Here is a 23,742-nt window from a genome sequence, read left to right as displayed (position 1 = left end):
AGCTTGATTTTTCTATAAGAGCATCGTGATCTACACAAACAAACATCTTGGAAAGATCATAAAAAATAGCACATGTTATTTAATGCTTGTACTACCTGATGAGTGAATGTACAAATAGCATTCTCGTACAAATAACTTTCTTGTCAAACTGCCCTTCTGGGATCCAGACTGTGATATGCTAAGTAAACTGTGTCCAGTTAAATGTGTGACTGCTGCTGGGTACATTACTTTTGGGAAAATTTTGGAAAAAGATGTAGGAAAATGGATGATAATTGTGTAAGTCTGTGTTGCCACCATTCTTATGAAGTAGATTAATAATTGTGTATTTTAACCTAACTGAAAAAATTCCTTATGCCAATAATGCATTGCATATATCACTAAGGACATTACTTATGAGCTGGGCCAACTTCTCAGAATTCTGTTTGAAATTCCACAAACACCATATGAGCTTTTGCTTTTCAGAAATTTTATCACTTAATAATTTCAGTGTAGGATGTTGGTGGTACTTCTTGCTTAAAGTTTTATGGAATGACATTTTTAATACGTTCTTTTGCTTCTTCACGTGAACCACTTAATCCTATGTTTGCTGCTACAATCAGAAAGTGATAGTTAAAGGTACTTGCAGGTTGTGAATATGAGTCATGACATTCCCATTTAGTTTACGTTTGTATCATACCTTTTACATTGAATGACAGTCCTGTCTCCCATTCAATAACGTCCCATATAGTTTTAATCTTATTATCTGCATTATTTATTTCTATTGTGACATGCAAACTTCTATACATTTTAATGACTTTTCTTAAAAAAACTACAGTATTTTTTGTAGTATGCAAGTAATGCTGGATCTTAACTTACTCTGGCCTTTACAAAAATTTCCCTCTTCCTCTTACATGAGATTTTAATTCCTTCAGTTATCCACAGCCCACGTGTTTCTTTATTTCCTTTCTTCTTCTTCTTCTTCTTCTTCTTCTTCTTCTTTTTTTAATGGATCTTCTGTATAATTTTTTTTAGGAAAGCAACTGTCAAATATTGACATGAATGTACTATGCAATAAATTGAATTTGACATTAGTAGCTCTTCCTACCTCACCCCATACCACCCCTTTTAGCTTACTTTTAAAACATTCTGCCCTGTTCTCATTAATAAGCCTCCTTGTATTGTATGATCCTGCCCTGTGGTTGTAAGGTGCTATACTGTTTATATCCTTTAATTGTGCATCATGATCAGATAGCCCGTAAGCAGTTGGTACACATTAATGGTTTCAGCCTGAGCACTGTCAATAAAAATGTTTTCAGTCCGAGTTCCGTTATTTTTCTGCACACACATGGGAAAATTGACAACTGAAATCTGATTGGAACTTCCAAATAATAATTCTAGTGCATTTTTCCTGTCCATATCTTTTAAGAAATCTACCTCGAAATCTCCACAAACTACTATTTCTTTAAATGTGAACATTTTAGCTGAGGCTTTACCATGACAGTTATTGACATTAAATGAAACAACAAGTTTACTGTTACCAGTCACCGTTTTATTTATTTCCACGATGTGTTTCAAAGGTTTAAACCTTCATCATCGGGTGGATTTACATTAGTTAGTATGACATTTATGTGTGTGTTGTGTTACGATTTTTTGGAGGAACTTGTGGCACTGTCTCCAGTGGTCACAGGTTCCTTTCGCTGTCGTAACACATCACATATATCACCCGATGATGAAGATTTAAACCTTTGAAACGCGTTGTGGAAATAAATAAAACGGTGACTGGTAACAGTCAACTTGTTGTTTCTACTGTTTCTTCTTATCTGACAGGTAGCTCAATAATGCATCTAGACTTCTCATAAACAGCTGGAAGTTTGTGTGAGGGGAATCTGTACACTATTACAATTATCAGAGGAATATTTTGCAACAACAATTAAGAAGAACATGCTTCTAGTTTCTGATCAACACAAAAGCTATTTGTTTCAACATTTTTGACTTTATGTGTAACTTTTACATATGCTGCAACTCCTCATTTTTCCATGTTAACTCTATATGAAAATGATGCAAGTCTATCTTCCTCGATATTTAACTTCTCCATTCCTCCAGTTACATGGTGTTCAGAGAGGGAAAGAACATCTATCACTTCAAAATTTTCCATATCTTATGGGCACACAGTAATCTGTTTTTCAACCCTCTAATGTTCTGATGAAACATATTAATTTTATTTTTCTGGAAACTATTAACTGTATAATGGTCTTGTATTGTCCTCGTGTCTTTCAACAGTCTCTGTCTGACTGATCTAAAAAATGTGCTCCATTGATAACAGGGATTTTGTATTGTGGTCTTGTAGCTCTCCTTACACTTTCTGCAAGGTGCTCAGCTAATCTTTGCTTCCCTCTCCTATTTTTAGGTGCAGGCCATGATTAGTGTATCTCCATCTCCCAATCACACCCACAAGCATGGGAGAGATATGAGATTATGCTTCAATCTAAAGCAGTTCGCTCAGGTCTTTGTTTACGAGTTAACCCATGGCTGGTTATGTCGTTACAATATCGGTGGGCACTTAGGGAATCAGAGCACACGAGAAATTTCTCATCTGGCTCATCTGCTCTGCCACATTGAAGACTGTACTCTGTGGTGAGTACGGTATATTCACAGAGAAGGCAAAATCCGAAGACATGGTCAGGGAAGGCCTCTGACATTCGCACCATGAGAGTAGACATTTGGTGTGCCATAGCATAGTCATAAAACAGTGATTAGATTTTGAAAAACTGTTTGTTCACTTCCAGTGTCCATGTGCAGTATCAAATTAACATTTCTGTAGCAATCCTTATTTCTAACAACCGCTCTTCACCTGCGTGGTGAATTTCTTTTCACTTTTGCAGTGCCTAAAAATTCTGTTGCAATGAAGTACAGAGTTAGAAAGTCCTCGTATCATTCTCGTTTCATTGGTGCCTCTTAATTTTGAGGCAACAGTTTGTTTGTTATCCCTCAATTTTATTATCTGCACAATAAATAGCACACATAGTTCATTTTAATAGAAAATTCTTTAGTTATATACTGCAAGGAATAGAGTCACACTACTTATATATTGTGAAGGAATAGTCGACCAAATTAGCATTTCTTCAAACACAAATAATTGGTATACGGTCAATAACAAAATATATAGGACCTTAAATTTGTGGAACTGCTGTGACAAAAAACAAGTCTGACGAACACAAAAACATGAAATCCAGAAAGACGCACAAGACAGGTTCCCTCAAAGAGGCCACAGCTGTTTCCCACCACGTCCTCGTCCGATTCCAGCTCATGCTCTGGCTGTAATCACGTCATTAATGGCGGAATGTTAAAACACTGACTCACATCTGCTTATCTCTAGGGATATGTACACAGCCTCAGTATGTTTTACAGGGAAAATTAACTCTTTGCTTATGCTTTGACTTTGTTATAATGTGCACTTTGCGGATTACAAAATAGCTGTTCCTGAGAAAAATCAAATAAAAGTTCGGAGAAGTCTACTCTGGCAAGGCACTGCACAAGCACGGTAATACTAGAGTTACTCCCGGATTCTACTCTAATTCTTTACATAAATGCACAAAGATCTGTTTAGTAACAGTCTGCTCACGTACTCAATCAGTACCTCGACATTTTACCGATTTAGGCAGCACAGTATTATCGCGTTACGACGGTGTGTGCCAGAGTATAAAGTCTGTACTCGGCAGTCGATAGAATTTTCTCTGATTTTTTTTTCCACATTTGTCTATCTTTTGCATCAGTCATTATCTCACCTAACCCAACCGGTTAGCCGAGCATGTCAAATTTTCTACTTCCGTGACACAGGAAGTCGTGCCAGCTCTGGGTCGACCAATGACAGATGCCACTGTCCCGGACAGTTTCGATACGGATTTTTGGCAGTTTTCCACCTCCGCGCAGGTCATTACTGGGCCAGTTCTCAAGTTCCGCCTCTGTTATACGACACACAGACACTTCGAAAAATGAGGTCACATTTAATTGTGCAATACACACTAGATGCGGACAGAGAGGGTACTGGGATTCCTTCCCGACGGGAACCGACAGCAGCTTTAAATTACCTTCGGGAGTGGCATATCCGTCATAATAATAGCCTATATACAGACAGGTAAGCAGAATAGGAGAAGTAGTGTACCGGTCTCAACACAGCATCAGTCGGACAGAGAGCACCGCAACGGACAGACAGATTATCTCACCTGGACCAGCTTGCGAACCGTCAATCGTGAACTCTGCCTCCTCTCCACACCTGGCTCCCGCCAACCCCTTTCCTGTGAGCACTACCCTCACAGGCCCACTCATCCCACTGGGACCGTCAGCTGTGGCCGGTACGGGTGAGCGTGGAAGTGGGGCTCCGCCAAAGCGTAAATACAGCACATGATCTCCGGGAACCCTCGGGGTCAGCAACAGGTGAACTCTCGTGCCCTGAGACTGCTCTACGGCGACAGGTACGGACGCACCCGTGGGGCCGCGACACTCTGCCGTCAGTTGTCCTGTGGAAATAAAAAAACAGGCCAGTATTAAAACACTGAGAACTCCCACGTGCAGCAGACGATTTGAGGATTATTCTATCTCAACCTGTTTGCTTCTTTAAATGGCCCGAACAGAATATAAACCTCACAAATATGAAAAACTAAGGATTCTCTACTCGAATATTATAAAATTAAAAACTGTTCTGAAAACCCAGTTTGGGTAATGGGAGGTAGAGTGGGCAGAGCTCCAGCTAGGAATGTGTTGTAATAGCGAACAATGAAACTTGAAAAGTATAAAAAGAGAACACATGTTGGGGAGGTATGAGGCAGCTAGGTATATCAAAATGCTGTGCCACATGATACAAAATGGCACTATTATTCCAAAGCACAGATGGGGAAAATCCTCTTGCTGTGTAACAAGAATTCCTTAGGCTTCACTTTGTGTATGTTATTTAGCAGTGTATTATTATTAACTCTAGTTTCCCATTACATGTGGTAGCTTTTACTTACTTTTTTTATCCAATTCTAATGCTTTGAAAATCAGAAATTTCATTCATTTTAAGGTGATCTGGATTCCCAGGTTTTCTTTGAGTGAATGTGCATATTATTATTATTATTATTATTATTATTATTATTGTCAATATTCACTACTGATGTCATAATATTTTGCAGGTAGTTCTATCCTGACATCGAATTTTCCACTTCATCATATGTAAGATTGTCATATCTTCTCTGATGTTATTGAAGTTGCATAGGCTCGGTCTTCCGAGAAAATTTCTTCCTCGAGGATATTCTGTACGTACTTGACAACTTTTCCTTGATTCTGGAGCTTTAAGTGTGTGTTCAATCCACTCGAGTCTCCCAGCTTTAAATTTGGGCACAATATACGGTTCTCTGTACAGATTCTTTGTTTGTTAATATTTACCATTTCACTATCACAATATATGCCTTTGTCAAAAGTAGACAACAGACACACACATCTATTTTTGACAAAGGCCTCGTTTTCTGAAAGCTTATACTGTGACAGTCTTTTGTTGTAACTATCTGCGAATCAGCATCACTGCTACACGGTGAGTGGCAAATTTTCTTTTCATAATATTGTTAGTCCTCCCTGATAGTCGAGTGGTCAGTGCGGCGGTCTGTTGTGCCGAGGGGCCCGGGTTCGATTCCCGGCTGGGTCGAGGATTTTCTCCGCTGGGGCACTGGGTGTTGTGTTGTCCTCATTATCATTTCATCTTCATCAGTGGAAGGCAACGGGAAACCACCACTGGAATCACTTCCCTAGACACTCGTGCAGTGGACCTCTCTGACGAGGCTTCCCCCTCGACAAGAGCTGCCGTAAGGCAGAACACAAAGTTTTTAATATTGTTACATTCAATCCTGGATTTTCCATTTTTTAATCTTACCAATATTATTTCACAGGTCAAATTATAATGGCAATAAGCTGTCATGTAAAGTATTGCAGACAAAAAAAATATTACCTTATTGCAGCTGGTTTGGAGCATTCATTTCCATAAATCTTTTCATGTTGCGATATATCTCCTCCTTGAAGAGGTATGTTATGTGATTCTCCAGCTTGTGACTTTAAGGACGTCCAAAGGTACACAAAGATGGGGTGCCTTTAAACATCACTGTTAGCATCATTGGTGCCCTGATATTACTCTCACTAAATACATGAAGGATTTCCTTAGCCCTTACATGAGGAAGCGTTCATGTAATATATGTTACTCTGTGCATTTTGTTGGACACCTTAACAACTTATACTTAAGAATACTGACATCACTGTCAGCTTCAAAGTTATTCCTATTTCACCTTTGTGCCTTTGCAAAGATTCCTTGAATCTTATTGGCCACAAATTTGACACAGACACAGCAAACCTTTCTAGGCATGTCTTGACACTGACATACTTACTTTATGATGGTGGGAACTATGAGCATATGAAAGTGGTTGCCTTGAGAAATCCACCCTCCCCAGTTATTACTGACATGTAAAGTATATATTTCAAGGAGGATACCATGCATGCCATCCAGTGTAACAGTATGTTCACAAAACCTTTGTCATATGGTCATGTGGAAGAGACAAGTTGAATGACCACTTCAAACATTTTCAATTCCCTACACCAAACTATCAGTTTTACCATGGAAGTCAAAGTGGATGCAGTGCTCTACATTCTTGGTGTCCTGGGCTTGGACCACACCAGGTATCACAAGATGACACACACTGGCTTATATCTCCATACAGGCAGCTGCCGCCATCTAACATAGATGCCCAGGGAGCTCAAAACATTCATACATAGTGCTTGACCCTCTTTGACAGTGAAAGTCTCAACAAAGAACTTGAACATCTGAGTATGGTGTTCCAGAAGAACAGCTACACAGAGTGGCGAATTCAAAGAGTCCCTTTGTTATACGCCTAAAGTAGAACTGCTGGAAAGAGAAGATGAAGCTCAGCTATTATTCTAATTTGTGGTGCATTATCTGGAAAGATAGGACGATTACTCTGAAAAGACCAGACGGAAATGCTAATTTGACACACTACTAAATAACAGCTCCAATGAACTGAAACATCAGTAACACAGAGTTTCAAACTGCTGTAATACTAGTTGAGGAACCCTCTCTACAAGAAGTGAAACAAAGTGTACTGAAACTAAAAAGGTATGAAGCAGTTGGCGGTGATTCAGTACCCGACAATGTCTGGAAACGGAGGGATCTACTAATACTGGGAAAACTATGTAATCTGATTGTCAAGATTTTGGAAAGAAGAGCAGACTCAGAAGAATGGGAAGATGTATTAATTCACTCAGCATACAGAAAAGGAGAACCATCTACTGGCAACAACCGAGGGGAAAGTCATTACCGGTTGGTTGGTTGGTTTAAAAGAGGGGGGGAGGCACCAAACTGCTAGGTCATTGGTCCCTCATTCTGGTTAAAATTATTCCACAAGGGTGGGAGTAAAACAAATGAGACACACAAAACAAAGCTGGAAGAAGGGAGAAACCACAAGAATGACAGAAGGGCAACAAACACTAAAATGGACAAAATTGGAAAAGAAACCCACAGAGAGATGCAAGAAACAGGTAGAAGGGATAAAAACAAGAGAGCAGATGACTGTGGCTGGCTGGCCACAAGAATAAAAAGGAAAAGCCAGCCACTCTGCAACACACTAAAACATCCAACCTAAGAGTATTAGAGTGGGGAGCATAAAGGGACAAAGGACGTGCGCTAAGACTTATATAGAATGATAATACCCACCATCATGTAAAACACGTAAAACTAAATTAGCCGATGAGGCATTGTCAGCTAAAATTAATGGCAACGAGTCTGGCAATTGAAGAGTCCATCGCAGGGCAGCCAAAGGAGGACAGCTCAACAACATATGGGCCAATGTCAGCCGGGTGCCACACCGATACTGACGTGGGTCATCACGGCGCAGGAGGTAGCTGTGTCTCACGCGAGAGTGGCCAATGCCGAGCCAACATAGAATCACAGAGTCACTGCGAGAGGCCCACGTGGAGGTCTTCCATTCGTAGTTGCCTTAATGGCACGCAGTATGTTGTACGTACTGAGGTTATGCCATTCCATCTCCCAAAGAACCTTGCAGTGTAATACTGAACGCAGGTCAGTTTCTAGGGCCACGTGAAAATTCCAGATGAAGCTGCAACCTATGTGGACACCATGGAGATGTATACCAATGGACCTCAAATATAGATGGTAAAGGAAAGGACTCCGGTTTTGATAAAAGCAATCGGACACGAACTGCAATTGTAAGCCCCGACCTGGGCTGCCGATGCGGGAGATGAACCACAGTGGGTGGGAAAAGGAGGCTAATTCAGATGCATAGGAAAACTATGAAGTGTGCAATGTAACTGGCGAGCAGTTGTGCACACCTAAACTTCAATGGATGGACTCCAGCCTCCACCAGGATGCTGGTCACCGAACTCATACTAAAAGCTACAGTCGCTAGGCAAATGCCACAGTGGTGCACTGGGTCAAGTAATCGCAATGCTGACAGCACTGCCGAACCATTAACCACAATCCCATAGTGAAGGTGGGCTTGAACAAAGGCTGTGTAGAGCTGCAGCAGTGTAGAGCGATCCGCAACCCCAGTGGTGTTGCTTCGGTAATGGAGGGCATTGAGGTGCTGCCAGCACTTCCGCTTAACCTGACAAAGGTGACAAAGGTCAATCTGGTATCAAAAACCAGTCCTAAGAATCGATATGACTCCACTACAGTGAGTGGATTGTCATTAGGGTACAGTTCTGGTTCTGGATGAACGATACGACACCAACAGAAGTGCGTAACACACGACTTTGCGGCCGAAAACTGGAAACCGTGGGCTATAGCTCATGACTGCACCTTGTGGATGGCTCCTTGTAGGTGCCGCTCAGCAATACCAATAATGATGGAGCAGTACAGAGAAGGTGAGACGGACAGCCCTACAGCTGCTGCGACACCGTAAATGACCACTAAAAAGAGCGAGACACTCAATATGGAGCCCTGCAGAATGCCATTCTCCTGAATACGGGGGGGAACTATGGGAGGCACAACGGAAAGTACAGAGCGGCAGGAAGTTTTGGATATAAATCGAGGAGCAGGCCCCGGAGACCCCACTCATAAAATGTGGCAAGGATATGATGTCGCCAGGTTGTGTCGTATGCTTTAAGTAAGTCAAAAAAGATGGCAACCAGGTGTTGGCGTCTGGAAAAGGCTGTTCGGATGGCATACTCGAGGGAAACAAGATTATCAGTTGTAGAGCACCCCTGGCAGAAGCCGCCCTGACATGAAGCCAGTAGGCCACGTGAATCCAGGATCCAACCCAACTGCTGACACACCACATGTTCCCCAGCAGTTTACAAACAACGTTGGTGAGGCTGATGGGCCAATAGCTATCCACATCAACCAGGTTTTTACCAAGTTTGAGCACTGGAATGATGGTGCCCTCCCGCCATTGTGATGGAAAGATGCCATCGCAGCAGATCTGGTTGAAGATGACGAGGAGATGTCGCTTGCAGTCAGATGAAAGATGTCGAATCATCTGACTGTGGATTCGATCCGGCCCAGGAGCTGTGTCGGGTCAATGTGCAAAGGCACCGAGAAGCTCCCCCTCTGTAAATGGGGCGTTGTAGGGTTCACTGTGGCATGCAGTGAACGAGAGGACTTTCCTTTCCATCTGCTGTTTGAGGGTGCAAAAGGCTGGGGGGTAGTTCTCCATCGCAGGGGCTCAAACACAGTGCTCAGCAAAGTGCTCGGCAATCGCGTTTGCGTCGGTAGGTAACACACCACTGATGTTAATGCCAGGGACACCTGTTGGGGTCTGGTAGCCAAAAAGATGTCTGATGTTCGTCCAGACTTGGAAAGATGATGTACGGCACCCAATGGTCGAGATGTATCTCTCCCAACACTCCTCCTCCTGTTGTTTTATAAGCTGGAGAATACGGGCACGGAGCCGCTTAAAGGCTCTAGGGAAGGGTGCCACTTATGTCACTATAGAGCTTGTCCACACTCTTTAATTGCCTCAGCGACCACCAAGGGACTGTTTTTCGCTGGGGGCACACTAAAGAGGCAGAGGTCGAGTTGTGACAGTAAATTCTTAACATCTCTACCTCGGCCAGTAAGCGCAGTGCCACCCCACAAGGGTTATGGGCATTAAAACCTCCCAAAAGTAGGAAAGATTCAGGGAGTTGATCAATCAGTGCAGCCAATACATTCAGGGATACTGCAAAATCTGGAGGGAGATATACATTGCAGACAGTTAATTCCTGTGTCGTCCGTATCCCAATAGCCACAGCTTCAAGAGGAGACCGAAGGGGCACAGGTTCATTCATACCGAATTCAGGACATAGACGCAAATTCCACCTGACACTCGATTATAGTCGCTAAGGTTCTTGTAGTATCCCCTATAGCTGCGAAGGGCAGGGGTCCGCATTGCCGGGAACCAGGTTTCCTGGAAGGCAATGCAGAAAGCACGTGTAAAGCTTAACAATTGCTGTAGCTCAGCCAGGTGGTGGAAAAAACTGCCACAATTCCACTCGAGGATAATGTGATTGTGAGGCTGGGAGGGCACGGAACTTTCAATAACCCAGTTTACACCTCAGGGTCACCTGCTGCCACCCACTTATTTCCTGTGCAGTACATATCCATTGTGTCTGAGGGTCCAGCGAGATCTAGGTCCTCAGCAGACACCTAAATCTCCACTTCATCCTCAGTCACAGAGCTCGTAGGAAGCGGTGGTGTGGGTGCCACCACAATGTCTCTGTTCTCGGGGGTCTTTCTCTCTCTTGATTTCTCTCACTGCTCCTTAGGTTTGTCTGGCTGGGAGGGCTTCACTGATTCAGTCTCAGGCACTGAGGAGAACCGTGAAGCCCTACGACCTGTGGTTACCTCAGCCACTGGCAGGTGTCATCTTTGTCACTGGTAGGAACCTGGGAAGGGAGTGACCCGAGGGACCCCTTCCTAGCAAGAGGAGCCAAAGAAGTCTTACAGTTCTCCGGCTTAGAACTGGGGACGGACGTCCCCAATGGTTGGTGCGGTGTTGCTCCCTATGTAGGTGGTGCGAGAGCAACGGAAAGGAAGTGCCCCCCACCATTACGGGGCATGTGTAGTCTTCTGGTTCTGAGAGGTGACTGGAGTTGGCAGAGCTGATGGGGCTAGAACTGTTGTGGCAGCGGCATAAGACGATGTCGTAAGCACAGGATGCAGGCGTTCAAATTTCCTCTTAGCCTCTGTGTAGGTCAGTCAGTCGAGGGTCTTTTACTCCACGATTTTCCTTTCTCTCTGGGGAATCCTGCAGTCTGGCAAGCAAGACGAATGGTGCTCTCTGCAGCTGACACAGATGGGAGGCGGGGCACACAGAGTATCGAGATGTGACGGGCGTCCACAATCTCGACATGCGGTGCTGGAAGTACTGCGGGAAGATGTATGGCCAAACTTCCAGCATTCGAAGCACCGCATCAGGGGAGGGATATATGGCTTTACATCACATCGGTAGATCATCACCTTGACCTTCTTGGGTAATGCATCACCCTCTAGGGCCAAGATGAAGGCAACGGTGGCAACCCGATTACCCGTCAGACTCCGGTGGGTGTGCCGAGCAAAATGTACACCTTACCACTCTAAATTAGTGTGCATCTCATTGTCAGGCCTCCTGGCAGGATGACCGTTGCCGGGAGTCCCGATGCCACAGGGTGACAGGCATCTACTCCTTGGCATACATGGGGGTTTAACAGCAGAGGCATCAGCAGAGCGATCCCTGTGTGGTTAGGGGACTACAGCCAACAGGGTACATGGCAGCCGCACCACATCGGCTACCGTGGTGACCTCGCCCAAAAGTTGGAGAATGAGCGGAACTGCAGATCCACGTCCACAAAGGATGCGAGAGGTCTCAGCGCATGATGGACACTATGCACCATCTAAGGTGCCCTTCCCCAATTGGCTCGCTCTTTGGCAAAATTTTGAAAAATGGAGGTCAAACCCTACATAAAGGCCGAAACGTGTGAGACTCCTTTTAGTCACCTCTCACAACAGGCAGGAATACTTCGGGCCTATTCTAAGCCTCAGACCCACAGGGGGAGTCATTACCAAATGCTGCATACAAAATACTTACAAACACGGGATTCTTCAGCTTCTCCTGACCAATTCACGATGAAATAGTTCACTGGTAAATGGCTGGATGTCAGTGCCCAAAGTGCCCATATTTTGGAAGCAACCAAGTTGCCATCGTCAGGTGTCCTGATAAAATGACTGCTTAGGATCTGGCATGGTGCTTTTATCTTTTAACTGCCATTTTCCCACTCTGTCTGCTGTCAGCATACAGTGTCTCCTCATGCCAGCGTGTCGCTCCATTCTCAGTTCGCACACAACCATTGGTGTTGATGGTGCCTGCAGTGTTCCTCTACCTGCCCCCAAAGAAAGTTTGTTGTGGGATATCTCCTTCCTCTTCTTAAACAAGCTAAGTCACTGGTTCTCAGGACTTGCTAAGGATGCAGCCACTATCACAGTTGATCAGCAGTTCCTTTAGTCAAATCTCGATGGACTCCATAATGACACAATGACAGATATCAGATGTCTGAGTAAGAATCGTACTACAGTCGTAATTCATTCCATGTAATTCCGATAGGCCATGTTCGATGACTGTCAACTTGTTATGTTGATGCAATCTGTTGTGCCATCTGTTCTCTCATCAATGATCTTTAACAGCACACACCACCTGACCTATACATGTCTTGCCACATTGACGGGGTATCTGATAAACACCAGATTTCCATAATGAGAGGTCATCTTTGACACCACCAAGCAGTACCCTTGTTTTATGTGGTATGTATCTGTCTTTAATATGTAACTAGACAGCTAAAAATCTACTCACCGGGCCAAGGTAAGTATTAAAGTTTCCAAGTTTTCAGTACCAGTGGCTCCTCCTACTGCCATAAGAGCTGAAGAGGAAGGAAGATGGGTGAGGGGAAACAACTGGTGAGGTCTAGAACAAGTCACCCTGAACACTGTGTCAGGGTAGACTTACTGCGCGGATTAGAGGAAAAATGGATTGTTGGGCACTAAACTGGAGGAGATTTGAAATCCTGAGTGCTTAAAGGTGAAAGATAGGCTAATATGCAAGACAACAGATTACTGCCAAAACATCATGCACAAGTTAATAAGAGCAGAAAGCTAAGTGCACTATATGTTATAGAGTTGGAAAGTGGAGAAGGGGGAGGGGCATGAAAAAATGACAATGAAAAATACAGAAAACTAAAAAGTAGTCGAGAAAAGAATAGTTACTGTGAAGAAATGCTGAGACAGATGAAATTAATATAAATTAAGGCCAGGAAGTGGCGAGAACCAAGGACATGTTGTAATGCCAATTCCCACCTGTGCAGCCCTGAGAAATTGGTGTCTGGGAAAGAATCCACACGGCACGTGTCGTGAGAAGAACACCGAGGTCATGACTAACATGTTGTAGAGCATGCTCTGCAACAGGATATTGTGGGTTGCCAGTATACACATACACATACACATGCCCATTCATCATAACTCATAACTTCATGGTAATCATGCTGACGTAAAAGGCTGAACAGTGTTTATGTAACAGCTGGTATATGGCACAGGTAGGTAGATGGGTGCAGAAGAAGCATATGGTCTGACAAGGATATTACGTAGATTGGGAGGGCAATGAAAAGCTATTCTATGTGTGGTGGGCAAAATGTTTGACAGAATGGACCTCATTTCAGGGCAAGATTTTAGGAAGTCACAACCTGGTCAAAGTAGATGATTAACGCATTCAAGCTCAGGACAATATTGAGAGACAAGAGGTGTACTACAAAGTTGTTTTTGCACAGATCAGCAGTACCAGGATCGGATGTGATGTCCTGGGATGCTTTTGAACTAGGCCGGTGGGGTAATTACGTCCAGTGAAGGCTGAAGTGAGAATGTGATGTACTGCTGCAAAGAGTCTGCATCTGAACAAATATATTTGCCTTGAATCCCGAGACTGTATGGGAGGGAATGTTTCACATGGAAATGAGGGCAACTGTCAAAATGTAAGTACTGTTGTTTGATAGTAGGTTTAATGTGAACAGAAGAGTGCAACTGACCTACGAGGATGAGGTCAGTGTCAACGAAAATGGCACAGTATTTGGACTAGGACAATGTGAAATTTAATTGGGAGAATGTATTTATAGATGCAAAGAATTTTAACAGGTCATCATCACCTTGAGTCCATATGGCAAAGATGTCAAACCAGGGGCTGAAGGCTTCCCAGGAAAGCTCCCTCCAAGTGACCCATGATAATGTTAGCACAGGTAGGAGCCATCCTGGTGCCCCAGATCCCTTAGTGTATGTGTCCCTCAAAGGTAAGTATAAAGTTGATTAAGGTGAGCAGGAAGGATATCATAGGTTTGGAATCAGGTGGGTGCTGACTGAGGAAATGTTCAGCAACAGACAGGCCACGTACATGGGAGATGTTGCTATAGCCACGAACATGGGAGATGTTGCTATACAAGGACCACATTCCGATCCCAACACCACCTGATAACCAGAATGACTTTTCTGGCCTAGATGATAAAATGCACGATCATATTGGTGATATATACATGCCTTCTAAAACCCCTAACCCAAGCTGAACTGAATAATTTGACATGATATTTGTGCTTATGCAAAGAATCTGCCCACTTATTACGATCATATGTTCGCGTAACCTCCTGGAACAACCTTCTATTGGTACTGCAGTCATGAAGAAGAGTTTCAACAATATTTCAGAAAGGATGAAAAAGCTTCTATGATTTACTGTCATGGCACTGGTGTTCTCACTGAAGCTTTGGGTGTAACATATATCTCAACTGAATGACAGTTTACAAATATTAATGAGAAGTATCAACACTGTACCATTCCACATTCATAACATGATTGTTTCAGTTCCAGTGGGTCATTCAGTATAAATGAGTGGAACTTACAACACAATGCAATATTTGGTAACTGCTCTGAAATATGAACCTCACAACTTGAAGATATGTGGAGACTTAATACACTGTATGTCTCATGTGTTAAATTTTTGAACTATGTCGTACCATACACAGGTGGACATTAACACTATATGTTCCAAGTTGTGGCCATACTGTTGGGTCTAAAAGGCGGCTGCACCCAACATCTATGCTTCCTATGCCTATGGGACAGTCAGGCAGACAAGAAACACTATGTACAATGCATATGGGAAGCAAGACCTGCCCTGACACCCAGTGTGCACAACGCTAAGTCATGAGCTCTCATTGATCCTCAGAAAATTCTACTTCCACTGCTGCATCCTTTATAAAGGCAGTGAACAAAGATAGCAAGGTTTTTACTTTCTTAAAACAAATTTCCAAGTGTCAGTGAGGCCAAATTTAATGAAGTGTTTTTGATAGTCCACAGATCGAGCAGCTTATGAAAGATTCACAATTCCATGAAAGTATGGAGGACAGAGATGAATGTCTGGTTAGCACGGAAATCAATAATAAAAAAATTTCTCAGCAACTATAGGAGCACAAAGTGCTCGTACATCAATAAAGATGCACTTTCTCAGCTCACATTTAGATTGCTTCCCTGACAACTGTGGAGACTATAGCAAGGTGCGAGGTGAACTTTTTCATAGGAATATTAGAGTGATGGAGGAGAGGTACCACGCTCACTGAGATGTGAACCTGCTTGCGGACTATCGTTGGTGCCTCAAGAGACATTCAGATGAAAAACACATAAAAGAGCCCTTGAAAAGAGCCTTTCTTCCTACAATGTTGTTAATGTACGAACTTGTAAATTTCGATTTCATCCAAATGTAAGACTTTTCAAACCATAATCAGCAAGTATATCACATTTTAAAAAATCCTAAATGTTATATTCTAAAAATTGAAATAGCAACAGAACCTGACATGATTCGACAAAATGAGTTACACTTCTGACTTCAGCATGCACAGAATATTAACAATCTGCTTTAAAAACCATGACCTCAAGAATGACATAGACCAGTGTTTTGAAGCACAACTTCCTCTTATGATACGATCATTGATTATAACTCACATATTCTAGTATAGTCTGCTCATAAGAAAGTCTTGTAGTCAGTGGATAACCTCTAACCCATGAACATAAGGCTTGGTGTTAGGAGTTTTGGCAACCAATGCTTGATAGGTTTGATTCTGGTAAGTCAGAATCACTGTAGCTGGCAATGAAGCATAGCTGTACCAATTTAAATCAGACAAAGTAGCTGTGATTCAAGATGGTACAGTAAAGTATACAATGTTAATGAGAGTAACCCATGTTAATGAGAGTAACCAGATGTGATGTGAAGGTATGTTTGTAGAAAATCAAGAATTAATACAACTCTTTCAAAGCTTTGGATGTTCCTATTGTAAATAGCTTAAAAATGGCTCACCAGGTCCTGCATCTCCAATATCCATACTTATCTTCTTTGTAGTGTGAACTGCCAATTCAAGACGTCCTTCTGAATCCATAAAAGATTCCCATCCACCAATGACTCTAACTTTCCTCGGATCCACTATTTTTGGATGGAATGGAGAGCCTGTAGAAACAACAACAATTACCTTTCGAATAACAATATTAATTGCATATAGTGCTACACACCAAATATGGGAAATGTTAAGTGTCAGAAAGGCACATTGAAAGAAGATTGTTGGATATTATCAGCTATCATACCAAGTCTTTCCTCAGATGTAGACAACACACACACACACACACACAGTCACTGCCGCCTTTGGGTGCTAATGTAGCACAGTTAGCTTCTGAGGATTTAAGTCACGCTAGCACAAGAAATGACAATGACAATGAGATTGAGTAGAATTTTCTGTAATTCAGTTGAGACTTCACTAAACGGTGGAATATCTGCTTGCTATTGATCACTGTTTTTTTTCTTTTTTTTTTTCAACTTTTTAAATAATTCAATAGGGTCAAACTAAGATAAATAGCCAATTTATGCAGTTTCCACAAGAATCATAGAACTGCCATTTAAAAAATAATGCAAGTAAAAGTATAACTGCATGAGAGTAGTTGTACACTTCATACCTGGAACTGGCACACCATCCCACAGAACCTGAACATCAAAAACACCAACTTCCACTGGAGTGAACGTTACAGCGTACACACCGTTCGATTCTCTCTCAATCGACGGTTCTGCAATGCTGTCTGGTCCATCCACTTTAACAGTTGGTTTTCCTGTCAACCCAACAGCCATTATTTTGAACTTTGCAGGACAGTCCACTTGTCCACTTTGCAGTCCCTCGCCCAAAGCCTTAGCCGTGCCTGAATCTTCAACGGTGAAAGTTATAGGGGAACCTAAAACAAAAAGACAATTAACCTTATAAAAATCTCCTGAGTTAAAGATTTATTGTTTGTTTATAACAACAAAAACAATCAATTTTTGACAAAACAATTTAATTGGATAGATAAAAAAATCTACTCTCCAAGTGGTAGCAGAACACACATATAAAAGAAGGTTATAATTGGGCAAGCTTTTGGAGACAGTGGCTCTTTCTTCAGGCAGAAGGTTGAAGAGGAAGGAAGAAGGAAAAGGACTGGAGAGGTCTAGGAAAAGGCGTGGATTTCAGGAAAGTCACCCAGAACTGTGGGTCAGGGGAGACATATCACACGGAATGAGAAGGAAGGGGTCTTTCCTTCTCATCCTGTGCAGTAAGACTCCTTCCTTCTCATTGCGTGTCATATGTCTCCCCTGACCCACCGTCCTGGGTGAAAGCTTGCCTAATTATATCCTTTATTGTGTGAGTTCTGCCACCGCTGGGCGAGTAGATTTTTTATTGTCTGTTTAGCACATCAAATGCTTTCAACTCTATACGAAAAATATGCTTACACACGTTGTATCTTTTATGTCGCCTGATCCCCTTCGATGTGCAATGTAGCCCGCCGGACAGTGGAAAGAGCCTTATTGGGTTTAGAAATTTCCAAATTTATTGCCATGAGTACGGAATTGGAAGCACAAAAGTAATGGCAATTTCTTAACAAACTTTGTCAAAACAGCCTAGTACAACAAAAAGTTTGGCAATATTACCTGGAACTTCTTCTCCGCCATACTTAATATTAAATCTGTAGCTTCCAGGCACTGAAGGGCAGAACTCAATCAGATCAGTATCTTTTTCTTCTGGCCAGCTCTTGACCTCAAGAGGGAGGTCTTGTCCCAAGGGACTTGTCACAGTTACATCAAGTTCTGCAAAACCAGCATCTTTTCTTACCACTGGAACAATAATAAAGTGTATTATAGGTTAACAGCATCTTATCAGTGTTTTCTCATTTTAGAATATAGTGTTAGCCATTACCATATTTCCATCCTCAATGTCAGACTTATCAGAACACAAATCACCTGAAATTATACTGCATATAACACTGAATAATTAAAAAGCAATTCAATCTCACACTGAGGTACCCTCATTCAGATAGAAAGGATAGTAATTACCTGCCACAAGCTGTGACCATTGTCTGTGTCCCTGACTTGACCAACATACCATCACTATTATGAGATGAAGAGGAATCTCAATTTGGTTACATACAAAAAAGGAAAATGTCGGCTTCTTTTTATATGTAATTATACTGCATATTTGAATATTTTTCAAGTAATTTAGACAGTCTGTGAATATAATCTCTCTAAAATTCCGATAACTGAGATAGGAGTCACCACTGATGGCACCTGGCATTGTCACCGGTGTTTAAAGGCCAGGAGCCAAGTCTCTTTTTCAGTTAGTTGAACAAATGCCAGTCCTTGGAGTCTAAACTAAGCTATGCAGTTGATTATTACAAATGACTCATTTCAGGTGATGGAAGAGCTCGTATTCACTAAGCAATATGATGACAAGCATTGTCCTACGAAAGCACAAAGTGAGTTCCACCAGCCTACATAATTTATTATTTGTGACTTGCACTCATGTTCTGAAAAGAACAGAACCCTTGAATGACTAGAGACAGGATGTTCATATTCACTGGACATGTACATTAGTATGCTCTGCAGAAATGATAAGGATTTCAGTCATCTTGGTTCAGCATGAATGGCATCCTGTGGTATAGCTATGCATGCTGCATTCACTTGGTTCCGAAGTTCATCTACGGTGGTTGGCATTGGGTCACATTACTGCACCTGTCATTTCACCATATTCCACATTTTCAATTGGCAACGAGTCTTGTGATCTGGCAGGCCAGATCAAAATGCTGATATCCAGTGACAACAAGATCGCATGTGTTCATGCGGCAACATGTGATCGTACATTGTCTTGCTGAAAAATATCATCTGAGGTCTTGCGCAGAAAGGGTATGGCTACAGGTTGAAAGATGTCATTGATGTACGGCACACTGGTCACAGTGCCCTGGACATGCACCAAATGTAATTTGTGGTTGTACCCAATAGCACCTCACACCACAAGGCTTGGAGTTGGCAAAGTACGTCTTGTGCCAATGCAATCGCTGTGACGCCACTCACCTGGTCTGCGGTGAATCAAAAAGCGGCCATAATTTTCTACCAAAACAGAACCTGGATTTGTCCGAAAACACTATCTGATGTCATTCCTGTATCCAGTGATCTCATTCCTTACAACATTGCCATCTAGCATGTTTTTGCACACTCATCAAAGATAGGCAGGGAAGTAGATGACTCGCACAAAACGTGTGCCATAATAAGCGGCAACGGACTGTCAGCCCCGATAGTGTATGATGTGTTACTCTGTTCCACTGTTGCGCCAGAGCTGAGGAGGATGCAAAACTGTCATGCAATGCCCTTTGGATGACATGTAGATCTTCTTGGGAGGTGCAGCCTGACCCATCTCATTGTGTTTTATGGTCTTATATGAACCATTCTGCACACACTCGTTGCACTGCCAAAATACTTCAGCCCACACTAGCAGCAATTTCCCAGATGGATGCATCATATTCTCTCATGCCAATAATGTGCCTTCTTTCACACTCATTGATTTAACAGTACAGCTTGTGCGTATGTCTACACAGCATCCTGCACATCTGCTCAAGTCACAATGATCCATTACCTTCAGTTTATAGCAACTACGGGACTCACAGGTATATTTTGCTGGCAGGTTGTGTTGCGCCATGATACTGATGTTGGCCTCGAATCTATGGGCCAATGTGGTTCAAATGCTCATCATTTTTCCAGAACATGTCCTGTGAATATGAACATCTTATCTCAAGTCATTGAAGGTATTCTGTTTTCTTCTGAACATGAGTGTATTTGAGTTTTCCTTGAATCTCACAGTAGACATATAAGTCTTTCCATGTTCAGTAAGCTATGCTACGAAAATTCCTTAAAATGGTAGCAACAAATTTTAGGCAAACAAAGCTGATGGGCTTTCATTGTAAGGTTGGTATGGTGAAGCACTCCAACATGACAAATTTTTGTTGTTTTGTTTCAGTACTGATACAAGAGGTCACTGTATGTGAGGTAGTTTCGCACAGAATTTCCACCATTTAAGATTTTCAGTTGTATCCTTCCTTTTGAATTACTACAGTATAATACATTCCCAGTTTGTCACATCATATGTGGCTAAAATCTTGATCTTTCACTGAAATGCTCCAACATTTTCTTCAGGAACAAATGTCTATGGAGGTGACCACTAACAGTCCACAGAGGGTTTGTGATCAGTCAGCATACGTCGTCATTACGTAATGCTACCAGCGATTGTGGCCCATCTCTGCCCTGGTGACGTAAACAATTCAGCACATTTCTCTGCATCTTCTTGGCCTCCAGAGCCCTTCCCACGCAATATTGAGATTACAGCTGCTGCTTCTTTAATACCCGAGCCCCTGTACATAGAAGTGTTGCACAAGACATTACTTTCATCAAACATTATTCTGCCTTTATTTGTGTGGATGTGTTGAAAACTGCAGATTTCTCAAGTTCTCGTATTTCATGTGCCTCTGCTGTTTAGCACAGTGGTCAATATCTGTACAGATACCCTGAGCAATGCAGTTGCTTCTGCAATCACAGGGAATCTTATATGCCACGGACCCCGAGACGGTCACCATCCCTAAGCGAGTGCAGTTTCACCTTTATCTTCTTGTGTGGTGGAAAATGTTCTTATGCCTATTCTTCCCAGGAACCTAATGATTTTGCTAGATGTTGCACTACAGAAAGAAAGAATTACAATGGATACATCATTGCAATGGTGTTCAATATTTTTGCATTTTAGTTTCTCGGAGGATGCTAACTCAAACCCTGCAGCCCTTCTTTCACAATAAGTAATTCAGATAATTAATCTCATTATCCAAGTGATTCTTGTACAGACAGTTGTACCTCTATATAGTAATGTATTTTAAATAGCTCATTTCTTGGCTGGGTGATGGAAACCCTATGCAGTGGGGTATAAATCAGTGTGCACAGACTTGCGATATACGCAGAGACTGAGCCATCCGTCTGATATTGTTTCACTGAAAACACCTAAAATTGGCAGCTCTGCTCATCTCTCTGACTCGACATAAAACCAGATGTAAGGAGGCACACTTATCGTGTGATCGATACAACTTCTCCAGAGTTTTTGTGCCGTGCAGCCGGCCCACAAATGTGACATTGATGTACCCGACCGACACACTCGTATCGATATACAGTGTTTCCATAAGGGTATGCAAAATTTTAACAGGACATAGAGGATGCTCCACTGAACAATTTGAGATAGGGAACCTGAGGGTGGAGAAGCGACCTTAAGGAGATAATAGGAGTAAAATGACATTACCGTGTACTTTTTTTATTTACATTACTTCGCAAATACCATCATCGACACAATGAACAAACTATCTGTACTGCATCTTATAAAATGTGCTGAAACTGACGGCCACCAACCTCAATGCAAGCACGACATCAGCGAACGAGATTCTGATGCACCCTGACACATATCCCTCACGTGTTTCGAATCACACTATAGGCAGCTACAATCCTGGAATTGTAAGTCCATCTTCGTATCCACTGGGTCTAATACATGAGTGACTGTACATATGCCCATAGCAAATAATCGAGAGCATTCAGGTGAGGTGACCTCCCCTTCCAATCCAGCGACCAGGAAACAATGTACCGGTACTGCTCCATCATATTGTACTGTACATCTCTGAATAGCACTGAGTAACGAACGGTTCTGTCGTCAATGCGTAGCGTATTCTCTCGTGGGACAATGTAAATACAATACGACAGAGTCACCTTATGAACAAGGAAAGTAAATAAAACCTGCATCACGACTTCCCGGTAATGAGGCTCGTACTCCTATTTCCTTGCAGAAAACAGAGAACATACGTGCAAATAAACAGCACAGTACGTGTAAACTTTTCCATATGTTAATTATAAATAAGCTGGAAAACAGTAATGTTAGACAAAGCAGTGGACAAGTTTACTTCCATATCTCCATAAGCTGGCATTCCAACCTCAGTTCCCTATCTCATTCTCTACACCCTGTTTAATTTTTGCATGCTGTTATGGAAACACCCTGTATGGTAATTAGTGTCAGTGAAGAGACTTCTGGTGTCTGGAGTTTCCTCGGCACATCACGAGAGGGCGCAACTTTTGCACGTGCTAGTTTCGAGACGGTGCACGTGTGCAGTACTAGAGTTGGGCTTTACAAGTACACTGACTGTGGAGTCTCCTAGCAGTAGGAGTATGTCAACACAGGCCATGCACAGTGACAATCGCCAACTTGAGACGGCGGTGGGTTTCTCAGTTTGGAGCTGGCTATGTGACTGGTAATCACATATAAGTTCTTTTGGTTCTTTTATGGCACTTCCATAGCTGGTCTGTAACATTTTCTTGTGGCAGGTTTTGACTCTGCCACAAAAGTAGTTCACTGACACGTACCAGTTGCGTCGTCGTCGTCATCCTATAATGGGAGTTAATGATTAGCTTCCATCTGCTGAGTTACATATTAAAGAGGTTTAGTTATCCCAAAGCGAGTGAACGTACTACTTGCACAGGTAAGTCTTGATAGTGCTAAAATGAGATCAGCTCCCTCATCATTTTCATACCGATAAACATTAGTTCTGTGTTTGATGTTTAGAAATCAGGTGCCAACTATTATGGAACAAAACGTTAAATTTATACTTTTATTTGACATTCCAATGGGAGTGCCAAGAGCAGCTTGTGCATTGGTATGATTTAATTTAATCTGTAAATACTGCACCCCTGGGTGGGATCTTGTTTGTTTTGAAGTGGCTGATGTGGCCGTCTACTAGCTTTTTATCACGGTCCCTTTTGTGGATGATCATTGCCACTGGGTCTGAATTTATGAGGGTGAATTAAATATAAACCAGAACTTTCGTTTTACGTGCCTTTTTGTACATAGAAAGTGGAAAAATCTCTGCTCATTATTGCTTTCATTTCCAGTGATTGTTCTCCGCAGCTAGAATGTTGCACTTTTTCTTTTGTTAGAATCACAATTTCAGAGCAAGAGGTACCATCAACTATTATGCAATGTATTATAAACAAGTTTCTCACAACAGATAGCATAAAGCCAGCTGAAATTTTAAAAAGATTTGAGGCATAGTTTAAGAAAAACACCCTGAGAAAGACTCAAGTGTACCCATGTCACAAACAGTTTTCAGGATGATGACAAACAGTTGAGAATTCAGCTCATCAACACTGCCTGAGGACCAGCAAGACTGAGAAGTACATTCACATTGTTAGCCAGGTTATTGGAGACTATCACTGAATCCCAGTTGCTGAAATTGCTATTTAGGTTGGCATAAGCTACAGTAGTACTCAGGAGACCATTACTGACAAGCTCAGTTTTCGGAAAGTGTCTGAGACATGG

The 23,742-nt window shown here is 42.3% G+C and overlaps 1 protein-coding gene across 2 annotated transcripts in view; it reads right to left on the bottom strand.

Moving 5' to 3' along the window:
• The window catches only part of LOC124774941 (filamin-C), a 284,171-nt gene that overhangs the window by 70,205 nt on the left and 190,224 nt on the right, over window positions 1-23,742 (bottom strand). For both annotated transcript variants that reach the window (XM_047249638.1, XM_047249637.1), the window contains exons 22-25: window positions 18,012-18,194; window positions 17,012-17,281; window positions 16,365-16,511; window positions 4,203-4,496 (exon numbers count right to left, since the gene is read on the bottom strand). In XM_047249638.1, coding sequence (XP_047105594.1) covers window positions 4,203-4,496; window positions 16,365-16,511; window positions 17,012-17,281; window positions 18,012-18,194 — 894 coding nt within the window. The remainder of the gene's footprint in view (window positions 1-4,202; window positions 4,497-16,364; window positions 16,512-17,011; window positions 17,282-18,011; window positions 18,195-23,742) is intronic.

Source organism: Schistocerca piceifrons, chromosome 2 (assembly GCF_021461385.2).
Source record: "Schistocerca piceifrons isolate TAMUIC-IGC-003096 chromosome 2, iqSchPice1.1, whole genome shotgun sequence".
NCBI classification, from domain to species: Eukaryota; Metazoa; Arthropoda; class Insecta; order Orthoptera; family Acrididae; genus Schistocerca; species Schistocerca piceifrons.
This window is presented reverse-complemented; position numbering and strand designations above follow the sequence as displayed.